This window comes from Glandiceps talaboti, chromosome 16 (assembly GCF_964340395.1).
Source record: "Glandiceps talaboti chromosome 16, keGlaTala1.1, whole genome shotgun sequence".
Lineage (NCBI taxonomy): Eukaryota > Metazoa > Hemichordata > Enteropneusta > Spengelidae > Glandiceps > Glandiceps talaboti.
The window spans coordinates 19,332,737-19,360,287 of NC_135564.1; the positions used below are offsets into that span (position 1 = coordinate 19,332,737).

General features: G+C 37.7%; 1 protein-coding gene across 1 annotated transcript; it reads left to right on the forward strand.

The window, feature by feature from the left end:
* Positions 1-7,894: 7,894 nt before the first annotated feature.
* Positions 7,895-24,215, forward strand: LOC144447602 (deoxyribonuclease-1-like). The gene is made up of 9 exons (XM_078137679.1): positions 7,895-7,939; positions 9,869-10,119; positions 14,729-14,817; positions 15,213-15,296; positions 16,534-16,634; positions 17,646-17,758; positions 18,715-18,869; positions 23,027-23,123; positions 23,779-24,215. The coding sequence occupies exons 2-9, from the start codon at positions 9,979-9,981 to the stop codon at positions 23,824-23,826; spliced, it is 828 nt and encodes a 275-aa protein (XP_077993805.1). The 5' UTR covers positions 7,895-7,939; positions 9,869-9,978; the 3' UTR covers positions 23,827-24,215.
* The last annotated feature ends 3,336 nt before the right edge of the window (positions 24,216-27,551 follow it).

The following is a 27,551-nucleotide window of genomic DNA, read 5'->3' on the forward strand; positions in this document are numbered from 1 at the left end:
GGCCCTCTCCTACCATTGGCATCACAGTAAGGTGGCACTCTACTATTATTGGCATCACAGTAAAGTGGCACTCTACTATCATTGGCATCACAGTAAGGTGGCACTCTACTACCATTGGCATCACAGTAAGGTGGCCCTCTACTACCATTGGCATCACAGTAAGGTGGCCCTCTCCTACCATTGACATCACAGCAAGGTGGCACTCTACTATCATTGGTATCACAGTAAGGTGTCACTCTACTATCATTGGCCTCACAGTATAAGGTGGCACTCTACTACCATTGGCCTCACAGTAAGGTGGCACTCTACTACCATTGGCATCACAGTAAGGTGGCACTCTACTACCATTGGCATCACAGTAAGGTGGCACTCTACTACCATTGGCATCACAGTAAGGTGGCACTCTACTACCATTGGCATCACAGTAAGGTGGCCCTCTCCTACCATTTGCATCACAGTAAGGTGGCACTCTACTACCATTGGCATCACAGTAAGGTGGCCCTCTACCATCATTGGTATCACAGTAAGGTGTCACTCTACTATCATTGGCATCACAGTAAGGTGGCACTGTACTATTATTGGCAACACAGTAAAGTGGCACTCTACTACCATTGGCATCACAGTAAGGTGGCACTCTACTACCATTGGCATCACAGTAAGGTGGCACTCTCCTACCATTGGCATTACAGTAAGGTGGCACTCTACTACCATTGGCATCACAGTAAGGTGGCCCTCTCCTACCATTGGCATCACAGTAAGGTGGCACTCTACTATTATTGGCATCACAGTAAAGTGGCACTCTACTACCATTGACATCACAGTAAGGTGGCCCTCTACTACCATTGGCATCACAGCAAGGTGGCATTCTACTATCATTGGCATCACAGTAAGGTGGCACTCTACTACCATTGGCATCACAGTAAGGTGACATTCTACTATCATTGGCATCACAGTAAGGTGACACTCTACTACCATTGGCATCACAGTAAGGTGGCACTCTACTACCATTGGCATCACAGTAAGGTGGCACTCTACTATCATTGGTATCACAGTAAAGTGGCACTCTACTACCATTGGCATCACAGTAAGGTGGCATTCCACTACCATTGGCATCACAGTAAGGTGGCACTCTACTACCATTGGCATCACAGTAAGGTGGCACTCTACTATCATTGGCATCACAGTAAGGTGTCACTCTACTACCATTGGCATCACAGTAAAGTGGCCCTCTCCTACCATTGGCATCACAGTAAGGTGGCACTCTACTATTATTGGCATCACAGTAAGGTGGCCCTCTCCTACCATTGGCATCACAGTAAGGTGGCACTCTACTATCATTGGCATCACAGTAAGGTGGCACTCTACTACCATTGGCATCACAGTAAGGTGGCACTCTACTATCATTGGCATCACAGTAAGGTGTCACTCTACTACCATTGGCATCACAGTAAAGTGGCCCTCTCCTACCATTGGCATCACAGTATGGTGGCACTCTACTATTATTGGCATCACAGTAAGGTGGCCCTCTCCTACCATTGGCATCACAGTAAGGTGGCACTCTACTATCATTGGCATCACAGTAAGGTGGCACTCTACTACCATTGGCATCACAGTAAGGTGGCACTCTACTACCATTGGCATCACAGTAAGGTGGCACTCTACTACCATTGGCATCATAGTAAGGTGGCCCTCTCCTACCATTGGCATCACAGTAAGGTGGCCCTCTCCTACCATTGGCATCAGAGTAAGGTGGCACTCTACTATTATTGGCATCACAGTAAAGTGGCACTCTACTACCATTGGCATCACAGTAAGGTGGCACTCTACTACCATTGGCATCACAGTAAGGTGGCCCTCTCCTACCATTGGCATCACAGTAAAGTGGCACTCTACTACCATTGGCATCACAGTAAGGTGGCACTCTACTACCATTGGCATCACAGTAAGGTGGCCCTCTCCTACCATTGGCGTCACAGTAAGGTGGCACTCTACTACCATTGGCATCACAGTAAGGTGGCCCTCTCCTACCATTGGCATCACAGTAAGGTGGCACTCTACTATTATTGGCATCACAGTAAAGTGGCACTCTACTATCATTGGCATCACAGTAAGGAGGCACTCTACTACCATTGGCATCACAGTAAGGTGGCCCTCTACTACCATTGGCATCACAGTAAGGTGGCCCTCTCCTACCATTGACATCACAGCAAGGTGGCACTCTACTATCATTGGTATCACAGTAAGGTGTCACTCTACTATCATTGGCCTCACAGTATAAGGTGGCACTCTACTACCATTGGCATCACAGTAAGGTGGCACTCTACTACCATTGGCATCACAGTAAGGTGGCACTCTACTACCATTGGCATCACAGTAAGGTGGCACTCTACTACCATTGGCATCACAGTAAGGTGGCACTCTACTACCATTGGCATCACAGTAAGGTGGCCCTCTCCTACCATTGGCATCACAGTAAGGTGGCACTCTACTACCATTGGCATCACAGTAAGGTGGCCCTCTCCTACCATTGGCATCAGAGTAAGGTGGCACTCTACTATTATTGGCATCACAGTAAAGTGGCACTCTACTACCATTGGCATCACAGTAAGGTGGCACTCTACTACCATTGGCATCACAGTAAGGTGGCCCTCTTCTACCATTGGCGTCACAGTAAGGTGGCACTCTACTACCATTGGCATCACAGTAAGGTGGCCCTCTCCTACCATTGGCATCACAGTAAGGTGGCACTCTACTATTATTGGCATCACAGTAAAGTGGCACTCTACTATCATTGGCATCACAGTAAGGTGGCACTCTACTACCATTGGCATCACAGTAAGGTGGCCCTCTACTACCATTGGCATCACAGTAAGGTGGCCCTCTCCTACCATTGACATCACAGCAAGGTGGCACTCTACTATCATTGGTATCACAGTAAGGTGTCACTCTACTATCATTGGCCTCACAGTATAAGGTGGCACTCTACTACCATTGGCATCACAGTAAGGTGGCACTCTACTACCATTGGCATCACAGTAAGGTGGCACTCTACTACCATTGGCATCACAGTAAGGTGGCACTCTACTATTATTGGCATCACAGTAAAGTGGCACTCTACTATCATTGGCATCACAGTAAGGTGGCACTCTACTACCATTGGCATCACAGTAAGGTGGCCCTCTACTACCATTGGCATCACAGTAAGGTGGCCCTCTCCTACCATTGACATCACAGCAAGGTGGCACTCTACTATCATTGGTATCACAGTAAGGTGTCACTCTACTATCATTGGCCTCACAGTATAAGGTGGCACTCTACTACCATTGGCATCACAGTAAGGTGGCACTCTACTACCATTGGCATCACAGTAAGGTGGCACTCTACTACCGTTGGCATCGCAGTAAGGTGTCCCTCTACTATTATTGGCATCACAGTAAAGTGGCACTCTACTATCATTGGCATCACAGTAAGGTGGCCCTCTACTACCATTGGCATCACAGTAAGGTGGCCCTCTCCTACCATTGGCATCACAGTAAGGTTGCCCTCTCCTACCATTGGCATCACAGTAAGGTGGCACTCTACTATCATTGGCATCACAGTAAGGTGGCCCTCTACTACCATTGGCATCACAGTAAGGTGGCATTCTACTATCATTGGCATCACAGTAAGGTGACATTCTACTATCATTGGCATCACAGTACGGTGGCATTCTACTACCATTGGCATCACAGTAAGGTGGCACTCTACTAACATTGGCATCACAGTAAGGTGGCATTCTACTATCATTGGCATCACAGTAAGGTGGCACTCTACTACCATTGGCATCACAGTAAGGTGGCATTCTACTATCATTGGCATCACAGTAAGGTGGCACTCTACTATCATTGGCATCACAGTAAGGTGGCACTCTACTACCATTGGCATCACAGTAAGGTGGCACTCTACTACCATTGGCATCACAGTAAGGTGGCCCTCTCCTACCATTGGCATCACAGTAAGGTGGCACTCTACTACCATTGGCATCACAGTAAGGTGGCCCTCTCCTACCATTGGCATCACAGTAAGGTGGCACTCTACTATTATTGGCATCACAGTAAAGTGGCACTCTACTATCATTGGCATCACAGTAAGGTGGCACTCTACTACCATTGGCATCACAGTAAGGTGGCCCTCTACTACCATTGGCATCACAGTAAGGTGGCCCTCTCCTACCATTGACATCACAGCAAGGTGGCACTCTACTATCATTGGTATCACAGTAAGGTGTCACTCTACTATCATTGGCCTCACAGTATAAGGTGGCACGCTACTACCATTGGCATCACAGTAAGGTGGCACTCTACTACCATTGGCATCACAGTAAGGTGGCACTCTACTATCATTGGCATCACAGTAAGGTGGCACTCTACTACCATTGGCATCACAGTAAGGTGGCACTCTACTATCATTGGCATCACAGTAAGGTGGCACTCTACTATCATTGGCATCACAGTAAGGTGGCACTCTACTACCATTGGCATCACAGTAAGGTGGCACTCTACTACCATTGGCATCACAGTAAGGTGGCACTCTACTATCATTGGCATCACAGTTAGGTGGCCCTCTACTATCATTGGCATCACAGTTAGGTGGCATTCTACTATCATTGAAAAGTAAACAAAAGAGGATGGCCACAAGCATTGTATCCTGACAAATTTCGATACATTAGATTATCACGAACAGTGGAAACTATACTCTTGTTGGCAGTTCTGATTGGTTTGGTCTGTATATATAACTAAAGCTGCACTAGCTGCAACTGGAAAAATGTTTTTGTTAGGTGAAATAACTTACTCGTTATATTATACATCGTGAACATTATTATAATGGATCATCTGTGGGTAAACATGTTTTTTTTTTGTGCTGCTGTACCATAAATCAAATCAAATTAATTTTTCAATCAACCACCTCAAAGGAGATCACGATTTCAACCTGTCTTTGTACTACTGATGGATAAATATCAACCACTGACTAACATGTACAGTGTCTAATTATTGGTATTTTAACAATTTTCAGTGAATAAATTGTGGTCAGATAAGAAGGCCGCAAGTCTCATGTTTTAACATTGTGACTGGCGCGCTAAATTTCTGTCTGAGTGCTCTATATGTACATTGTAGCAGTTACACCACAAGCGCACCTAGCTGATCCTAATAAGTTGTACAAATCAGAAATTATTAGATAAAAAATTGGGTAAGTAGGTTTTCGGCATCACGTGACCGATTTACCCCATTCAACGGTGGCCCTGCGTCTTATGTTATGTTTAAAAAAAAAGAAAAAAAGTCTATTCTATTAATTCATTGTTTTGTTGACCGGCACTTTTTGTCGGTAACTATTGCAGCAGTTTGCATCACATTGCGCCTAACAGAACTTAACTTGTAATAAATCACAATTTAGTTTATTAAAGTTCGATGTGTACATTTGAATTTGTACTGCGCGTTCTGTATGAAATTGGAATCGCTTCAGCTCGATAAAGATTGTATCCAGACCCACGTAAACTATGGGAAGAGCTACAAATTATCGATGCTAAAACTTCAGAATGCTAACCCTGGCCACCAGGTCTTTCAAATTAAAGTGCGAAGTTCTTTACCAATGAAGGACATTGAGAAACTACTAAAAGGGGGCGTGGCATTGACAACACAACCACAATGCAAAACGCCCATATTATTATAACTGTAACCAATCACCGTATCTCCTTCAAAATCACATGATCCACGATAGATTACTATTCTCTTTATCCTTGGTTTATCAGTTACATCTTTTTATTTCCAGGATGTACAGGTGGGGAAGTAAGTTGACGAGATTGACATTGTTGAGAATCCCGATAGCCACGCCTACAGTGGATTGAGTGGCAGTGATATTGCAAAAACCGATTGAGCGAAGTCTATTGACCGATTTACTATTTACAATACGTTAAACACACGTCCATTCGTAATCCGTAATTGGTCACATTTTAAGAGATCGCATAGCGAGGAATGAAACGGTCACTAAATGAAGGGCTGAGAGAATGCATGACATTAAGTGACCAAGTGATATACCGATTTGATTTGTCATATTCTCATCAATTTTTGAGATTTTCAATAGGTATATCACTTGGTCACTTGATGTCACGCATTGTCTAGCCTTGATAAATGTGTTTAACAGCGCCACCAATCGCCGCAAAGGCCAATAACTGCACCAGTTTGTGGTTCTCATAAGCACATGCTCTGAAATCGTAGTTAGATAACTGATAGTTATAGTATAGGTCAGAGGCCATTTAATGTTTTCAATTGGACATTTTGGGGTAACCCACCCATTATTTTGTCGAGGAGCTGCTTATGTTGTAACAGTTCACAAGCTTCGACAGTGTCCTTGAAATGATATGTTTAACGAAAATGTGGACAGTTTCATTCATGGTTTATAAGTTTGTGGACACTTTCTTTGTGTAAACGTGTCCTGTTAACTGAAAAAGTGCCCATTAAATATATTTGAGAGCACAGTTGAAAACAATGGGATGAGTAGGAGATGAGTATAATCACAATAAACTTACTTTGATCACAATATCGACCATTCCACAGTTTAGGACAATAACATACTAATACTTGTATGGTAGCACATACCACCATGCTGACATGGATTACCAGCGGTACATAAACCAGACCCAACTAAAAAACAACAACAAAGACAACATTTAAATTGTTCTTCAATTCATTTGATAACCGATCAACAACGGGTAGTTCTTTCACTCTATGTGATGAGAAACAGTATATATCATTACATAATAAATTTCAATCCTTACGAAATGTTCTCATTCAAAGAACTGAACATAATAAAAAATGAAAGCAAATGTTACAACTGTTCATGATCATATGTTTACATCATATCATTACATTTTCCCATTTATAATATATGGTGTAGGCCAGCAAAAATTACACCATGTAAGACAAAACCAATTCTAAGCTCAATTTTGTTATTATTTGGTCATGGCTAGACATTAAATAAACTCTCAATTTGTTCATGGTTCTGTCCCATCCATCCAGTCATACAGACAAATGTATAGAATGGATAGTCATCTGTCGAAAAATATTCTCCTCCATTTAAACAGGATCTTCTTGTGCAAGGATCCTCTATCAAGAGATGATGGAACAATACCAGACAAATTCAGTACTCTACAATGTTTTGAAAATCAAATTTTTTGTGTATTCCCGGTGATTAAAAACGAACTAATGTCTAAACCGTAGTGACGTATTAATGATAACTAGCGCCACCTATCATAAAGTAATTTAATAAACTAATATCTAAATTATGGTGACGTAATCATGATAAACAGCGCCATCTATCAAAAACTGCCAGATTACAGTCGAAAGCTATCAGCCTGTCAAATTACTGTGTGTGCTTTGGATAACATTTATAGTACTTATATCTAAGCTGTGTACAACATTTCGAGTGGGTCTTTGATTGTCAGCTGTTTACTGAAAGAAAATACCCATGATTATTTATTTTAAATCCCATATCATATCATATCAATTATCAAGTTATCAACACTGTGCTGACAGACATAGACAGGTTTCATTGGTGGTGATGATACTAAAGTAGGGCAGGTTTGTTTTTCAATACTCAAAAGATAGACCACGAAAGCAACGTAGGACATAGTTGCATCTGAAAAAGACAAAAAAATATTTAGAAAATGTGTATGAGGTATTCTAAAGTTGATGATGAAACATACCAGTATTTTTTGGCTACGGTTTTACTCTTTGAAAAAACGATATTTTATCTATAAATAGTATTTTAGTGGACCCCAGACACGTCGACCCAATACAATTATGTGCAGGCACAAATATCAAAATACAGACACGAAAAAGTATACTTACAGTCTGTTGTGAAATGCGTGGGTACACAACTCACAACGCTGCACTCCGGACAATAGGTAGGTAGTTGTATATGAGAGAGAGAGAGAGAGAGAGAGAGAGAGAGAGAGAGAGAGAGAGAGAGAGAGAGAGAGAGAGAGAGAGAGAGAGAGAGAGAGAGAGAGAGAGAGAGAGAGAGAGAGAGAGAGAGAGAGAGAGAGAGAGAGAGAGAGAGAGAGAGAGATTGTGTTTGCTTGTGTGTGTTTGAGTGTTTCTATGTATCTGCGTGTATGGGTGCACGCCTCTGTCTGTCTGTCTGTCTGTCTGTCCGTCCGTCCGTCCGTCCGTCCGTCCGTCCGTCCGTCTGTCTGTCTGTCTGTCTGTCTGTCTGTCTGTCTGTCTGTCTAATCTGTCTGTCCCTTTGTAGAGTCTGCATACGCTTGTCTCTATGTATGCACAAGGTTTACGTGATAATTTTAGACGCAGATAATCTACTTTGCATCCATTTAGCATGAAGGCTCAAAGAATAATACCCACGATAGGCATACTCAGACAAGTCTATGAGTTGATATGGTTAGAAGCTACCAATGTAATTTCACAAGAATATTTCAATCTAAAATTGAACCACTACAATTACCAACTTATCAGCAGAAGAAGTCATACTGGCATGTGTATTTAAACTTATTCAGAGACACCTGTCTCTTTCTCTTATTGAGTGTTGAATTTACAAAGTCCACCTTTTTGCAAAATATACGTTATATTAAATAAACCAGTTCGTCACATTTCGTGTGCTTGCTCAAGGTATGCTCTCCACATGTCAACCATGTGAAAACACATGCATGGGAGTTGACTTGAAGCAAAAAATCATACGATAAAATCATACGTCGTGATACGATATTCTCATTTATCAACTTTATCAGGTTTAACGTAGTTTATACGTGGCTTCTAATATCTTCGTCTAGTTCGAGGTCCTGATATAAAATTTCAAATTGAATCGAATTCACTAGGACAGTCATTCATTCAGTTATTCAGTCATTCAGTCATTATTATTATCTGCTTAAACAGAATTCATACAGAGTTCTGCCAAACATTATTTAGTGGGACAGTTATACAATATCTAAATATGGTACAGTAAAACGTCGATTATCCGAACTGATCGGTCATCCGAACTCACTTTAAATTTGTGTCCCCCGAAAAAAATATTGTTCTATTGTCAAAGTTGCGTTTCGGTAGAAATGTTTGTACATTTATCAGGTCAAGATGCTGCTTATACATACAATTTGTTTAACAATTGGGGATTTACTCATTTGCATTAACAACGTTTGGTTCATGATTTCACATTGAGTAATAATTGAGAGAACTTGTAATTCGAAGCCAGTAACAGTCCCCAGGCTAGCTTCATGTGAGTTTTTAAAATGTGGTGTGTATAACACTTATTTCAGTATATGTCTTATGACAAATACAAGTATTCATTGTAAAAGTGAATAAATAAATAAACAAATACATACATACATACATACATACATACATACATACATACATACATACATACATACATACACCCATCTATCCATCCATCCCTACCTACCTACCTACCTACCTACCTACCTACCTACCTACATACATACATACATACATACATACATACATATATACATACATACATTCACCCACAAACACCCCCACACACACATACATACATACATATATACATAAATAGATAGATAGATAGATAGATAGATAGATAGATAGATAGATAGATAGATAAATAAATAAATAAAATAAAGTGAATGTAATATATACACAAAATTAAAAAAAAGAAGAAATAAAAATAATAAAACAGTTTAAGGACTTCACCACTAGTACTGTGTCATTATACATTAATTTGAAAGTAGGTCAGTTTTGTTTTTATCAAAAACGTGATGCAAACGTTAACACCCACCCAAACAAGTAAATAAAAAATGTAGATAAAATAAATAAGATAAGATACTGCACATCTTTATCTACAGAAATATAACTTATACAACTCTACAAAACCACATCACTTCATCTCAGCGAGGCGAGGTAAACGTTGTGTATTCTTTGGCTAAGTTTGGTATTATATATTATTGCCACCATTATGAGAGGTGTTGCCGTTCTTGTTCTACTCGCTCTGTCAGCATACTGCGTAGAGTCGTCCATCCACATCGCAGCATGGAATATCCAAGTCTTTGGAAAAACAAAAATGAGCAAACCAGATGTGGTTGAAGTCATCGTTGCTGTATGTACATATATAGTTTTGTTATTTACGGATAAGCTTTTTCACCGAAATTATCTTAAACTCTTATTTATAATTTGAAATAGCTGTTACACTGGAATGATAGTTTCCATTGTATCATGTCTTCGTGTTTTCCACTTGACAAGTGTTTACATTAAGAATCTATCTGAAAATCAAACCCTATGAACCGAAAATATATAAAATTGACTTTTTTTTGCAAAAAAAGAAATCTTCCATGAACGATTTATCAGTGTCTAAATGCGGAAATAAGTGTACACGTTACAATAAATAATAGCAAGGAAGAAATTCACTCGGGTTACTATCGGAAAAAAACAACCGTTCATCCTGTATTTCTGTCCACAGTGGTCACTTGAATAACATGACTCCTTTTTAAACGAAGCAAAACTACATGTTCTATAGACGTGTATAACATACGCATGCGCAAGTGACTATATAACGATATGGTTTAAATTGTTAAATTTGGTTTCCATATATTTGCGCGTGCGCATATGTGATGTTCTCCTACCCTCTTACTATATACTATATATATATATATATATATATATATATGTGTGTGTACATCTGAGACCACTCAACGTAGTGGCTAATATTGTATTGGAAATCATTCGGATTTGACGGAAATTAGACAGTTTTGTGGACTGTAATTTCAGGAAAAAGTACAGTTATTACTCAACAGACATTATGCAAATATATGTGACTAAATTTGTTGATCCGTCAATATCATATACATAACGCGTACGGTGAAAATGGAAAAGAAATTCATTATTACGAAACACTACAGATATTTCATTTAGCAAAGCCAGAGCCAAACATATTGTCAACTGGTGCAATTAACCTCTTGGCAGTGCGTGTAATACCGATGCCGTAAAGTAGACTAGTCTGTTGTGGTTTTGCGACAATTTATTTTTTCATTTGAAGCAAAGAAGTTCTAGTTATATTGCAGGGGGGCACGATACCTACCACGTGATATGGTTTGACCCCTAGAACAATAGAGCGTGACCCCGCTGCACTACAACTTAGTACAAGCGAGTATTTCCCGTTTTTCAATGAATTTTGAGTGTATATGTAAATAATTTCTCAAGATAAATTCCACATTTGTTGTAAAGCTATAAAGCATCATCCCAAACTGCTTAAATAATATCAAAAACGTCCAGTTGTGAAATTATTTATGTTCGAATGCAGGAGACAGGTCAAACTACTTAGTCAGAGCTTTCGACGAACGCTATTTTCCGATGGTTTTTTCACCGAAGAACACCATGTATTCAATGAAAAAAAATCAACATTTATACATTTTGATTCATGATATTTACGTTATATCTTGCCACCACTAAATGCTCCACGAATAATGACTATACGGCAGCGTCAAAGACTAGTCGAAACTGTCTTAATTTCAAGATGGCGACGCACGCCTCGTCATATTCCTATAAGGGGTGGACCATTTGATATCCAGGGGGGGGGGGGCTTGGAAGATTTCGGGGGGAAAAAAGATGCCAAGTGGAAAAAAAATCCGGATATGAGTGGGTGATGGGAAAAAAAAGATGGACCACTGCTTCTAGAAAAAAAAATATCTTGATAGGGAAATGATGCACAGGTTTGAGTATACTGTTCAACCTGCTCGTACCTCTCCAACCAGGACACTTGTCAAATCATGACAAACAGTTTCAAACACGTCAGGGACCAGTCAGTTTCGTTAGCCTGTGGTACATATATATATTTGTTCTTGTCTCTGTTTCTTTCATGAATGGTTTAAATATTACTTCATGTAAGGGTTCAAACATAACTATACATACAATTATACATATAATACATGTATTACCTAGCTACCACACTAGTTATATGTAATTTTTTGGCTGTTTCACAATCAGTGCTTCACTTATCTTGCACTTTGGGGCAAAAGTGAACTTGACTGTTTTGTAACAGTAATCTTCATACTATTACTATCACTATTGGATAGTTTATAAAAGAACTTAATTATTGTCTGAAAGTGTCTGTGAATGGCCTAAACATTGCCTTTAGAAGTAAAAATCCTCCAGGGCCCTAGAACCCCCCCCCCCCATTCACACACACACACACAAGAGGTACACATATTCCAGTCTCAAAGCTCTTCCTCTACAGCTTACTGTCAGATGCTATGAAACTTTATTCATGGGGTCAGTGACTTTTTGTTGGCCCAATGGAAAATAACACTGACACCCCCCCCCCATCCCCCCAAGCTGGAGAAACTGACCGGTCTATCTAAATGTCTGAGCTCACCAATCAAGTTTCCGATTTGTATTTTCAGTGTGTCATCATACCATGGCATAAAAACTGTCAATGATGTTTATTTAATTGAAAATCAAATATGTATGAAATATGTAGTTTTCTAAATAAAATATGTGTGTGATAGAACAGTATCTTTTTACTCTCCGTATTACCCTGTGTGAAAACCAAACAGAAAATTGTGGCAACAAATGTAGGTGTTCAACATTGACGTAAAAAAAATCCGGATATCTCAAAGAAGCAAAGAAAAAAAAAGTTGCCAGCATAGGCGAAGGAGAGAAAAAAAATTCTCAGGCAAGCAGGTGGGGGAAAAAAAATAATGACTCTCCACCAATCTTCCAAGCCCCCCCCCCAGGATATCGAATGGTCTACCCCTAATGTAACGTTGTACTAGTAATAGTACCATACACTTTCGAACAAACCACTTTGCCAGAAATGCTGTTATAAATACAAAAAAAAACACCGTAAATCTCACATTTTTATTTTATTTTATATAATTCATTTTTTCGTGTCATTGTCGTATAACTAGGGCCACCCTGGATACATTATGCAGCGATCACATATAAAATTTCTTACGGGAGTACTCCTCACACTCTCTGCAAGAAATGCGTCGAAGGCACAACCAGTTTCATTTCACTGGGAACAGCACGTATCTGAAACAATACACATGTAAAAATGTTAAACAACTACATAGTTTACTTGTCGACACGAGTGAAACTTCATTTTTCAGTAAGTACGGCAAGGCAGAGAACGCAGAAAGAACGTAAACTTATGGGCGTTAGACCGGGTGCGGTACGTTATGCCAGGCGTAGTGCACTGATCACCGGCAACTAGCGTACTAGACGTAGACGTCGATTGCTGGACGTTGAATGTCACAACTATCACAGTCATTAATTATCAATGGACATGTAGGTATCCAACAAATGCTGCCTTGAAGTTGATTCTAGAAAATGGAATATCCATGTGCTTTTTTCATTTTGGTAAAAACGCGACCGCGACCGCGACCTACCGTACCGAACTACAAATACAATGAACTGCAGGCCGACATGTACACGTACGGTACGGTATACACGGTCACGTCGCTGAATACTTTTCGATCTGATTTGGTACCAGTACACATAATAAATTACGATGGCAAAAATAAAGGAAAGACGAATTTAAAACGTATGAAACGTGACAATGTACGTACCTTGTCAATCTGTTGTCAACAGCGAATTTGTATCCAGCAGTACACAGTGCTAGGGGTAGGCAGGAAGTGCACTCGACAGTGTATCAATACTGAATGAGCTTCATTGCGCTGACGCGATAGCGTATCACGTGACTGGCATCGTCCCCCCCTGTTATATTGTAAATAAATATGAAGTGTATAAGTCAATGAGAAAAGCAGTAAATATTTTGTTCTTGATGGAGTAATTTCTACAACAGACAGAATTCAGGTCACCTTCAAGTAAACGTCGATTTGCTAGAAATAGAAATTAGAATACTTACAGGATGTATTGTATTTGTTCCTTTCAACACTAACTGTTATAGTCGTCAATTTTTACGAGTTTTTATAGTGTGAAATGCGAAAACAGTTTTCTTCAAATTGTCAACGGGGGAGACACGCCATCAAATACCCCATACTAGGTTCCTCAATAGAGATGACTGATGTTAACTCATTCCATCGTGAAAACCCTTATTGAGCGTAGCAAGTTGTCGTCTGGCGCTGCAAAAAATCTTACACTGCTTCTTTTCATCACGCGCGCCAAACCATACACATTTAATTTGTAACAACGTGTATTTTTCAAAGGTAAGTCAGTGAATTAGAATGCAACAAAGTAATTCAATTTTAATACTTCGGGCGAGAGAGTTAAAGTTGTCATATCGATGAGGATTGGGTATTTATTTTTTATTTTTTATTTATAAAACAATTTTATCATGCCTTTCTACTTAACAAATCACTGTAAAACAATATTGACAAAGTCTGTGTTTATAACTCAGTACATTGCACAAAGCTAAAAAAAAGTTACTATATATGTTTGTTATTGAGTGTACAAATAACAAGCATTTTACACATTTCTCGAAAGATTGAAAGCTCAATGCTAAAAAAATTTGAATTGCTCTTGTGTCATTCCTGGATACTTGTGTGTTCTGGGTACGAGAATGACTTCGAATATAGTGTAGAGTTGAGTGGACGTTTGCTATAACATTTGGTATGATAAGAGTAACGTACGGCACTGGTGTGATTCCGACACAGTAGCGACATTATACTCAACTGGCTTCCATTATAAGAATGCCTGCAGAAAGTAGAACTCTGGAGAAGATTTAAGTGTGTGCGATGTCTTTGTTTTAGGTGAACATTCAGTATGATATCGTTGCTGTACAAGAAGTAAGAGACATCGATGAAATCGCAGTCTGGGAGCTACTAGACGAAATGAACGCGTAAGTAAACTCAATACTTAGCAGTCTGTCTGTCTGTCTGTCACATACATACATACATACATACATACATACATACATACATACATACATACATACATACATACATACTGACTGACTGACTGACTGACTGACTGACTGATTAATTGATTGACTGATTGACTGACTGACTGACTGACTGACTGACTGACTGACTGACTGACTGAGTGGTTGGTTGGCAGATGGCTGGCTGATTGGTCGGGTGATCGGTTGATTTACTGGCTGACAGACAGACAGACAGACAGACAGACAGACAGGCAGAGTGACTGACTGACTGATTGATTGAATGGTAGCTTGATTGATTGATAAACTTTTGAATTCTGTACATAGAGTAATAAATGTTTGAATTCTGTACACAGAGTAACCAACAATGCATACTCGCTTGAGCTTGGACCGCGCCAGGGTCGTTCATCATCAAAAGAACAATATGCATTTTATTACAGGTAAGTTTACTTCTAGCTACACATTATTACAGGTAAGTTTACTCCTAGCTACACATTATTACCGGTAAGTTAAACCTAACTACACATTATTACAGGTAAGTTTACTCCTAGCTACACTTTATTACAGGTAAGTTTACTCCTAACTACACTTTATTACAGGTAAGTTTACTCCTAACTACACTTTATTACAGGTAAGTTTAAACCTAGCTACACTTTATTACAGGTAAGTTTACTTCTAGCTACACATTATTACAGGTAAGTTTAAACCTAGCTACACTTTATTACAGGTAAGTTTACTCCTAGCTACACTTTATTACAGGTAAGTTTAAACCTAGCTACACTTTATTACAGGTAAGTTTACTTCTAGCTACACATTATTACAGGTAAGTTTAAACCTAACTACACATTATTACAGGTAAGTTTACTCCTAGCTACACTTTATTACAGGTAAGTTTACTCCTAACTACACTTTATTACAGGTAAGTTTACTCCTAGCTACATTTTATTACAGGTAAGTTTACTCCTAACTACACTTTATTACAGGTAAGTTTAAACCTAGCTACACTTTATTACAGGTAAGTTTACTTCTAGCTACACATTATTACAGGTAAGTTTAAACCTAGCTACACTTTATTACAGGTAAGTTTACTCCTAGCTACACTTTATTACAGGTAAGTTTAAACCTAGCTACACTTTATTACAGGTAAGTTTACTTCTAGCTACACATTATTACAGGTAAGTTTAAACCTAACTACACATTATTACAGGTAAGTTTACTCCTAGCTACACTTTATTACAGGTAAGTTTACTCCTAACTACACTTTATTACAGGTAAGTTTACTCCTAGCTACATTTTATTACAGGTAAGTTTACTTCTAGCTACACATTATTACAGGTAAGTTTAAACCTAACTACACATTATTACAGGTAAGTTTACTCCTAGCTACACTTTATTACAGGTAAGTTTACTCCTAACTACACTTTATTACAGGTAAGTTTACTCCTAACTACACTTTATTACAGGTAAGTTTACTCCTAGCTACACTTTATTACAGGTAAGTTTACTCCTAGCTACACTTTATTACAGGTAAGTTTAAACCTAACTACACTTTATTACAGGTTATTTTACTTCAAGCTAGCTATACTTTATTTACTCCCAAATTGTTTATGTAATACACCCCAAGCCAACATTATGACCGTTGTTATATTAATGAATTACAAAATTGTTTATTTTCAGACACGATGTAGTCGAGATAATAGATGCCTATTCGTATGCCGATCTGAATGATGTTCTTGAACGTCCAAATCACAATGTACTCTTCTACGCCCCAAATACTGGTAAGTGATAATATGACTTTGAGAAGGATGTGGTCACTACTTCAGGTTTTTAGTGCTTGAAATAGAAAATTTTAATATTGTACTACACAACAAATCAAATTTCATCCCTGGAATTGGTCCTTTGCAGACCCTATACCATCCCTGCAGTACAGGTCTGTCTCAGCAAAGACGACACAAGGTGATGTAACAGAGTTATAGTCTTTGGCCTATCAGCAGAGGTGTGGCTATATTACTATATACTTGTACGTTCCGAACCCTGTGGGTACACTGGTGATACGTTTATGTCTAGACCGGCATGCATGTCACAGGGGTCTGTCATTTCTACAAGTTGGTACATGAATGTATACATGGATGTGTACACATATGTAACAGGTCTGAGTTAATCATAATGTCGTATGTTTGTACATACTATTCAATAACCCGTTTGTGAGATACTCTAGGCAAATTACACGTATTACGTACCTGCACCAACAGATCTCGTACATGTATGTGTACACAACCCTGAAACAGGTCTGGTACATGTATGTGCACACAGTCACAGCTCTGAAATTTGACGATATTTACAGAACCTGTAACAGAATTGTCTCCGTACCTCTGGATATACACCTCTGTCTACATCTCGGTTTCAGTATGTGGTCACAGACTTGTATGCAATCATAATTCACACACATATTTGCATGCCTGAGCCGACAGACCTGTTACAAGTCTGTGAAAACAGCTATGAAATATTACCAAATTTACAGACCATTGTTTCACATACTCTGTAACAGGATCTGCACAGAGCCAGTTACACGCATTTAATTCCTGCAATCTACTTCGGGCTGCCGTGTACCTGTATGTTTGTTTTACCATGTTACCTACACACTCCGACAAGTTCCAAAAAAATAAACTTTCCACGATTGTCATTAATTCATATCATCATCAAATATGTCACAGTCTGATCAAAACCAACCTAACAATACTTTCGTTCTTTTAGTACTGTATTAAATTCGTTCGTTTGCAAATTTACAGCAATGGGGCACTTCGTATTCTCTTGTACACACGTTAGACCATCTGATGCTGTTGCAGAAATCGACCATTTCACTAAAGTCAATGATGATGCTTTGGATCATTGGGGAATGGAGGTAAGTTTTGACAACGTTAACTGTGTAATTTGCGTGACGTAACGGTACTATTAAACCAGAGTGACTAATTGAATTAGATTAGGCGGCACGGTGTTTTTTAACATCTCACACAAGCCGAAGGTCTTTTGATACAAAATAGAGACACCCTACTTCCATGGAGACACTGATAGCGTACAAGTATGTACAATGATACATTTTTTTTTACTCATTGTGAAGATAAGATCGCTGTTTAGCATAAGGAAGACTCAAACAAAATATCAATTTGTGTTCAGGCGTAAAAAAAGTTTGATTCCGATTACCTGACCCCACTGTCGACCCTAAACATTGTTTACATATTCGAAAATAAAAAATCGCGAAAATTGTGAAGACTCGTGAGAAATAGTGTATACGGAAAGGGACATTAACTTAAAAAGACAATGTAAAACTGTTCTTCCAACCTGTAATTGTTGTACATTTGATGGGAACAAACCAATACCACAGGGACCATATGAAAACTCATACATGAAAAAAAAATGTAAAAAATTACCTAACCATCTATTCTAAAGTTGAACGTAATCGGAACCACACAGTGAGATCAAGTGTAACATTTCATGTGTGTACGCAGTATCTGTGTCTGTATTTTGTTTGTAAGTCGTAACGAAAACCGTTTTGTGATGAGCTGATGAGATGGAAATCAACTTGAAGCTCACTGTTTCGGGTTTGGTAACTGGTCTGCGCATTTTTTTACAGTGTCTTTGAATATACCTGAAATGGTTTCAGGCCTTATAGTATGTATGTATGTATGTATGTATGTATGTATGTATGTGTATGCATGCATGCATGGATGGATGGATGGATGGATGGATGGATGTCTCACTGTGTATGTTGGGAGACACATTTCGATTTCTCCACCTAGCTTACAGACATTGTCGTCAAAAAATGTGTATGCTTATTTCTGCTGTCTACACTTTCTGTAGGATATTTTAATTGGTGGAGATTACAATGCCGACTGCTCCTATGTAAGACCAGGTGATTGGCCCTCAATCAGCTACAGAACTCAGGATCGTTTTAATTGGTTGATACCTGATGATGCCGACACTACACTCAGTGCAAGTTCATGTGCATATGACAGGTAATTAACTATAAGAAATGATTTTTAGGTGATTGAGCTATATCTTACGAATGCATGCTCCATATTTGACATAGTTTGGTGTATATATCAACCATAACAATGCTAAGTTTGATGATATATTAATCACTAAATAAATAATTAATGATTAAGATAAGATAAGATAAGATACGATAAGATATGCTTTATTGTCCACTGAACATGGAAAATTGCCTTTGGCACTAGGCTATACATATAAAAACAACAAACAGGTTACAAGAACAACAATGTAAATAAAACAATATTAATATTGCATTAAAAGACAAAGACGCTACAGTTGTATAAAAAAAACAAAGTATGTCAAATATGGAGTATGCATTCGAAAAAAAAATTCAGTAATTAAGCTATATCTCAAGAATGTAAACTTCAAATTTCATTTAACTTGATACATTCATCAACCATAGCAAATCATATGTGTTTGATGTAGTTGTTTATGTAGTTTTTACCTCCCGTAAGGGTACGGGGAGTATTAAAATACAAATGTCCGTCTGTGTGTCTGTGTGTCTGTGTGTCTGTCTGTCTGTCTGTCTGTCTGTCTGTCTGTCTGTCTGTCTGTCTGTCCGTCTGTGTGTGTGTCTGTCTGTCTGTCTGTCTGTCTGTGTCATCATTTTCTGAAATTCGGCTGGCTCAATTGTAATGAAATTTGGAATATATAATCTTTAGGGTGATAGCTAGACCTGATTAGGTTTTCAGCCAGATCAGTTAATGTTTAATTAGAGAAATTTGCATATTAATGAAATCAAATAATGAAGCAATATCTTAAGACTGCATACTTCAATTTCAATATAATTTAGTATATTCGTTATAACAACATACATTTGTCTTATAAAAATTGATGATGTAACTTACAGCGTTAACGAATAATTTGCATAATTAATTATTTTTGGTAACTAGGCTTTATCTTAAGAATGCATACTTCATATTCAACATAATTTAGTACATACATTAACCATAAGAAAACACATATGTCCTATAAAGTTAGTTGATGTACCTTACAGTGTTAATGAATAATTTGCATAATTAATGATCTTCGGTAATTAGGCTATATCATAAGAATACATACTTCAATTTCAATATAATTCAGTACACATGTTAACAATAACAATCGCACATGTCCTGTAAAGCTTGTTGATGTACCTTTCAGTGTTAATGAATAATTTGCATAAATAATTATTCTTGGTAATTAGGCTATATCTTACGACTGCATACTTCAATTTCAATACAATTCAGTACATACATTAACCATAACAAATTGTGTATGTCCTATAAAGTTAGTTGATATACCTTACAGTGTTAATGAATAATTTGCATAATTAATTATTTTCGGTAATTAGGCTATATCTTAAGACTGCATACTTCAATTTCAATACAAATTAGTACATAGTGTTAACCACAACAAAGCAGGTACGTCCTATAGAATTTGGTGCTATAGTGTACAGTTTTAATGAAAAATATGCATAATTAATGATTTTAGGTAACTACGTTGTATCTTAAAAATGCAAGCTTCAAATTTTGTATAATATGATACATATATCAACCATATTATACGCACCTGTTCTATGAAGATTGTTGCTACAACTTTTACCTTTTAATGAGTATTTTGAATAATGAACGATATTCAGTAATTAAGCAGTATCATGCACTCTTCAAATTCCGTATAATTTGGCTCATACATTAACTTAAGAAAGCACGCTCGTCCAAAAGCAAAGACTGTTATGATAGTTTTTTTTTATTTTAATGAGTTATTTGCATAATTAGTGATTCCCTTACGGGAGGCATTCAGTTTAAATCTGGTTAATTGTGATGTGTAATTTGTATACATAATCATTTGGATACCAAGGCAATATCTTGAGAATGCAAGCTTTAAATTTCAGATAACTTAATACATGTATTGGTGGTAAAGAAGTTCATGTGTCATTTAAAGCTTGGTGATGTAATTTATGTTGTAAATTGTTAATTTTGCATAGTTGATAATTTTTTGATAAGTAGGCAATGTAATATGTTAACTATGCAAACTTCATACAGTTTCATATGTGGGTACACCACACGATTAATAGGTAAAGTTCAGAATATTGCATTCCAATAATGTGTGTAAGCCCAATAATCTATGGCTTTGCCCTTACGGGAGGCATTCGGTTTAAATATGCTTAATTTATGTTATATCATGTGGTCATTCAATTCAACGTGTAAGCAAAATTAGAAAAAGCCGGAAATCCATTTTATTGCAATAGGTTCAATGACAATGAACACATAACATAACTAGTTAGAGAAGGCATTCAATAATAATTATAAACGAAAAGACACTGTCAAAAATAATTTTTAAAAATAGTATATCGAATTAAATTAATGGTCGTCATGTCTAATTTTAAATATAATATTAAAAAGGCCAAGTTATCTAGCAACAAAAGCTTTATCGGAGAAATTAAATCAATAATATTAAATATGTTCAGGTGCCTCAAGTAAGACTCTAGTACCTATCTATTTATAAGACAAGCATCTTGTACAACTAAAACAAAGTGAAACTCGTCTTCAGTAACGTCACATATACTAAGTGCAGCACACCGTTTGTACTGGTGCCTTCCTTGGCCATGTCCATAGACCTGAACTAATTTCAAGTTTATGTGAGGAAAGTCTTCTAGTTATGGCATGTCTGAATTGTCAAGTTGAAATTAAACGTGTCAATAATGTCTGTATACCCTGGCTCTATAGTTGAATGATCTAATCTGTTATTACAAATCTATAGTTAAACCCGCTGTTTAATCAGGACTAAGCTTTAAGAAGTTCTTGTTATCACACACATCCTGTTGTAACCAAGTATACTGTATACATCATCCCCAACTCGGCTAATTATTTATTCTATTTCGAATTGTGAGTGTAAACCGTACACAATATCGAAGTAACGTTGTTATTAAACGTTGTAACAAATTGTGAACCATGTGTAAATCAACATCAGTACAACTAATGTATGGAGACGACGCGGTGCTGCTCGTCACGCGATTGTAAACAAGAATTATAGATATATTTGCTAAAGATATCAAAGTTACATCACATACAGCTTTGTGTGCCATTTTTTGCTAATAAGGGAGCCTTCAGTATTTACAGGGGGAGGAAATGAATCGGGGGTGGGGGTCACATTTACACACCCGTTCTTGGGGAGGGTCATATTTTGCATTACAATATTTTGGGGAGGGTCACATTTTGCAATCCTTAATTTTGTGACCAAATTGAAGATTCAAGTATTGTCAATTTGTTTTGTGTTTTGAGATGTAACAGTGAGATGAGCACTCAACATTTATATTTGCGAGTACTTTACATGCCAAAATACAAAAAAAATTAAAATACATATATTGTAAGAAAATTGTTTAATAAAACGATGCATTTTGTTGAGTGTACCATCTCACCTTATCACTCCCACTGTACGTGAATGTTGTTGTTAAAATATGATGATTATGATTATGATAATGATAATGATGATGATGATGATGATGATGATGATGATGATGATGATGATGATGATGATGATGATGATGATGATGATGATGATGGTGGTGGTGGTGGTGATGATGATGATGACGACGATTTAGTTTTGAAGTAGTCATAGAGAACATGGACAGTGATACATGCACTGACTCAAGTAGTACCAGTGAGTCAGATTAGAGTGACACTGATAATGGCAATACTGAAGGTGAAGGTGATGATGATGATGATGATGATATCAGGGAACTTTTACAAGTGACCAGATCAGGCAGAGTATGCACAACATGGAAAGCACGTTTTAGATACTAACTTGATTGTGTATGATTATAAGAGAAAGGTAACTAGTCTTTTAGTGTTTGTCACTTTATATGTACAAATATTGCTTTCTAATACAGTGTCAAAATCATTTAATTTGTATGTATACATATAATGGGAATATTGATTAACGTAAATTTCATGGGGAGGGTCATATTTTACAAAATGGGACAAAGGGGAGGGTCACTTTTTACAAATGAAGAATGGGGGAAGGGTCATGTTTTTCTTAACAGACCATATGTGATTTCCTCCGGACCTCCCCCCCTTGTAAATACTGAAGGCTCTCTAACTAGCACAAGTTTAAGTATGTAAATTGTCTTATTTTGCAGGCTTGTCATCCATGGCGACAGATTTAACCAGTACTATCGACAGAATTCTGCTAAGGTGTATTATTTTGATGAAGACCTGGGCATCAATGAGGACCTGGTATGTTTTTTTCATAAACCTTTTGGAATTACACAAAGACGCTTTCACTCAGATAACATTTCAAATGGCACACGACGATAATTGTTTTCGAAGCATTTTATCAATGATCGTACGTATTGTTGTTCAAGTTGTGACCACAGACGCCGATGGGGGCGTTGTTGTGAGAAATTGACTACAGCGAGTGCGAACTCCCAAACATATTGAATTCCAAATACGAAAATATTGATCAGCGTATTCAAAAGTGGACTGAAGAAAGTTATTTGCGAAGTGCCTTCTATGACACGATCGTGTGTTTTGTCAGAATACCTTGTGTGATACCTGCTGAGTGCGTCACCTTTATCAGAGACAATCCACAGAACGCTGAATAACCTATAATTCTCTCTGCTCTCTGCTCAGACACTGGCTCTTTCAATTCAGGCAATTCCCACCAGTGTACAGGGTTTTATGAAAACATTTATCCGTGAAATCTTCAAAATGCAGAATTGTTATTGATGAGTTTTTGAATGTCCATTGCCATTGGTTCTAATGTCATCGCTTTTGGATGGAAAGAGAAAGTAATTTTATTACAATTCTCATTGAATATTATATAACAAAGGGACTGTGGTTATGTAGAATACACTAATTATTAATAACGATCACCGTTTATTTATTTCAGGCAAAAGATGTGAGTGATCACTATCCTGTAGAGATGGTCATTGATTAAATCAGAACAATATTGGCAGATTTCGACACCAATAAACTCTTCCTTTCAGTAACAGCCTAAGAAATCGTTTATGCAATTCTGACACGTTGCTCATGATTAAATCATGTTTATCAACTTCATAAAAGTTCTTAATCTGAAGAAAGCAATGAATTATTATGTTGGATAGCGCCAATCTCTCTTTGGGTAATTTGGGTCTTTCTTTGTAATGTCAATAATAATTTTCCATTGTTCAAAATCAGTTGATGATGTTACTTCAATATATTATATACTTCATACCTGTCAATAAAAGCATCGGGCACGGTATTCGTTAATTATTCACAAACATGCGAAGAGAAACACGGGGTTATGGTGTTTATTGTATTTTGTTGGTAATATTACAGAAATAAAATTATAGGGTATTGGTCAATAAATGGTAATTTAAGCAATGTGTCATACGTTTAGATCTTGCATTGATGGTTGTTGTTGAATGGTGAAAATCGTGAGAGAGAGAGAGAGAGAGAGAGAGAGAGAGAGAGAGAGAGAGAGAGAGAGAGAGAGAGAGAGAGAGAGAGAGAGAGAGAGAGAGAGAGAGAGAGAGGGAGGGAGGGAGGGAGGGAGGGAGGGAGGGAGGGAGGGAGGGAGAGAGAGAGAGAGAGAGAGAGAGAGAGAGAGAGAGAGAGGGGGGGGGGGCAAGGAGTGGACTCATTCTATAGGGTGCAAATTTGGCCGAGTGCCGTGCATATCGAAGCACATATCTTGAATTGCCCAAGTAGTATACATATGTATGTAAGTATCACATAGAACAGCTGAGATGAATTGCTTCACAATCAGCATTAGAAAAAGTTAAAGTATATTTACTGCTTTGGTGTCTGGTACGGTATGGTGTAGGGGCGTTCATATCAGTACCATACCTCATCAGTGACATTTGCAGATATCACAAACACATGTTGACTTCCCGAGTCATTATATCTCCTTACTTCACTATCTAGGTTAACATGGGCTCCACATATATGGACACCACGCTATACATAAAAATGTGAAAAAATATGATTAAATTCATTACGTTGAGTGTACCTAACAATAAAACGTGCGACTCTTGGGTTTAAAGAAATATAGTCAACACTTGTAATGTATGGTCATTTATCTTATGTTGGAAATTTAGTGCATTTGATAATGTTTTTGTTTGTTTTACATATTTGTGTTTGATTTGTTGCAATTTACTTATTGGAAAGTGAAGACGAGAAATAAACAATTTCTGATCCAAAATAAACTCCCAAATTATCATTCATATAATATGGACAAGTCGTTAGCAGACGTTGAAGTTTAATTTGATGCGCATGCGCCACTAGTATGTTCACAATTTGTTCATACCCGCTACGTTATCGAGTTACGATATGGACAAGTCGATAGCAGACGTTGACGTTTGATGCGCATGCGCCTCTGTGTGTGCACAATTTAAACCTAGACGACTGTCAAGATATTGTTGGTAATCCTTCTCGTAAATTCAAGCTCTGAAACAAATCAAAGTTGCAACGGGTGTGACCCGTGCAGCGTCTTTCTTTCCCGTGGCTGGATGTATTGTGGCGTTTGTTGTCTCGTAGAGGTAGAGATCTGAAATGCGATGTATTGTAGAAGTTATTCCTTCAAGTTGATAACAAGGCAGTATACAGCAGTGGAACATGTATCTCTTAGTCTCAGAGCCCTTATCTATCCTCGGTTAACGTTGTTGTAACACTGTTATTTTAGCATCGGCACGAGTTTAAGATAGTACATGTATGCTTGTGAAAATCAAAGTCCTTGACATCTCTCTAAAACTTTACCATAATGAAAACTTGTTCCTGGTGCTTTAGGAATAATAAAAGACACGTTCACCGGCTTGTTTTCAAAGAAAAGAACAATCTTGTATTTTCCCATAGAGTAAACGTAGTATTCTTTGGCGGCCATATTGGATTCTAAAATCATTTTTTAATTTAATATAATTTTGACCTCAATTTTGTCAAAAATCTGATCGGTGACACAATATTTGTTCTCATAATTTTAGCCGAGAATCGGTAGCATTTCCTTTAATAAAGTAACAGCACAAGTTTAAGATTTTATTAATTCTGGAGACTGGAGTGCAAACTACTTTAAGGAAAGCTACAGTATAAATAATCAACTCACGTGGAAGCCTCAAGATTCTCACATGTCAAAAATATCATTTATATCAAATATCACATCAAAGATTTAGGGCATTTGATTATATAATTCAGTTGTCACACATCAGTTAATCTAGGTTTCACATGACTTCTTCGTGGACAGGTTGGACGCGTTCATGTGTTACGGATGACAGAATACAACTTTCTAATATTCTCTAAGTTTTGATGTTTTGCGAGGTCATTTCGGGAATAGTATTCTCCTAAGATGACAACATTAAGTTATTAAAAGATCAACAGTGTCAAATAATGACTGATTACAGACAGTTGGAAGAACGATGACGTGATCACATTGTTTAGCTAGTTTTCATATTTGCATTGAATTAAGGCAACAACAATACTTCCGTTTTAGTCATTTATGGTGCTGATTATTTTATCTCCCAATCATTTGAGTATTGTATATTTTACGTTTATAAGAATTTAATGGAATAATAATACAATTATTGGATTCAGTCTTTGGAAGAGACGGTCTGAGGTCAGGGGCTTCGATCTGCTCCCTGACTGGTCCTCTTCTAAATGATCCAGGTTAACCATGAACATTGTGTATAGGCTGAGCTAATTCCCTAAAAGTCCAAGTCGATCCCGTGTACAGAGTGGAGAGAGAGTAACATTGAAGGAGGGTTACCTTAACATTAGAGGTTACCCCCCCCCCCCCCAGTTTGTTACACATGTACGTGTGTCAATTCGTTCATTTTCCTCGATGCATTTTATTTAATCATCGCTTCGAGCACATGTCACTTATATATACTAAATAACACGTATCATAAAGAATGACAATTAAAGTATTGTTTAATTTTGGGATTATACATAAACAATATAATGAGAGAAAATCTACGATTCCTGGCACACACGTCATCTTGGTTTAGTCTGAGGATAAGGTTTAGTACAGTAATACTACGATGATGGGGGCTACTGTTATCATAGTACTCGCTTTATCGGTATACTGCGTGGAGTCGTCCATCCGAATCGCAGCATGGAATATCCAAGTCTTCGGAAAAACGAAAATGAGCAAATCAGATGTAGTTGAAGTCAACGTTGATGTATGTACATATATAGTTTTGTTATTTATGGTTAAGTTTTTTCTTCACCAGTGTAATTATTCAAGTATTGCAGATTGGGCACTAGGGTTCTCGAAGGTTTCAATATCTGTAAATAAAACTGTGGTTTTCATGTTACATGTTCTTATTTTCGACTTGTCTTTCTAATTCTACGTAATTATTACAGGTACATTCAATTTTGTGCAAGATTTTATATTTTCATATTTATATGAGAAATCTGTTCAGAAATGTATTTTTCCCTGTTAAAAAGGAAGGAGAACACCCCTTGATTGATTTGCTAGATTGGGTGTCCAGTCTTAATAGGATGTGATGATAATCGTTACCATTCCATACTTGCTGAATTTATGACTTGCGAAAAAACACCGGTGCTTTTGCTTGAATGAAGTAAGCTAAGAGAAGATTCCGAGGCACCAAAAGATAATGCACTAAAGACAACAAGATCACTGATACAAAAACAACAGCGGATACCTCTGATCATAGACCCTACAACAACGGT

What these genes read in the sequence shown, in the direction of transcription:
- LOC144447602 (XM_078137679.1), top strand. Translation starts at nt 9,979, where the DNA reads ATGAGAGGTGTTGCCGTTCTTGTTCTACTCGCTCTGTCAGCATACTGC. An exon ending in TGGTTGAAGTCATCGTTGCT is followed by an intron (nt 10,120 to 14,728) that starts GTATGTACATAT and finishes TCTTTGTTTTAG; the next exon opens with GTGAACATTCAGTATGATAT. An exon ending in TGGGCATCAATGAGGACCTG is followed by an intron (nt 23,124 to 23,778) that starts GTATGTTTTTTT and finishes TATTTATTTCAG; the next exon opens with GCAAAAGATGTGAGTGATCA.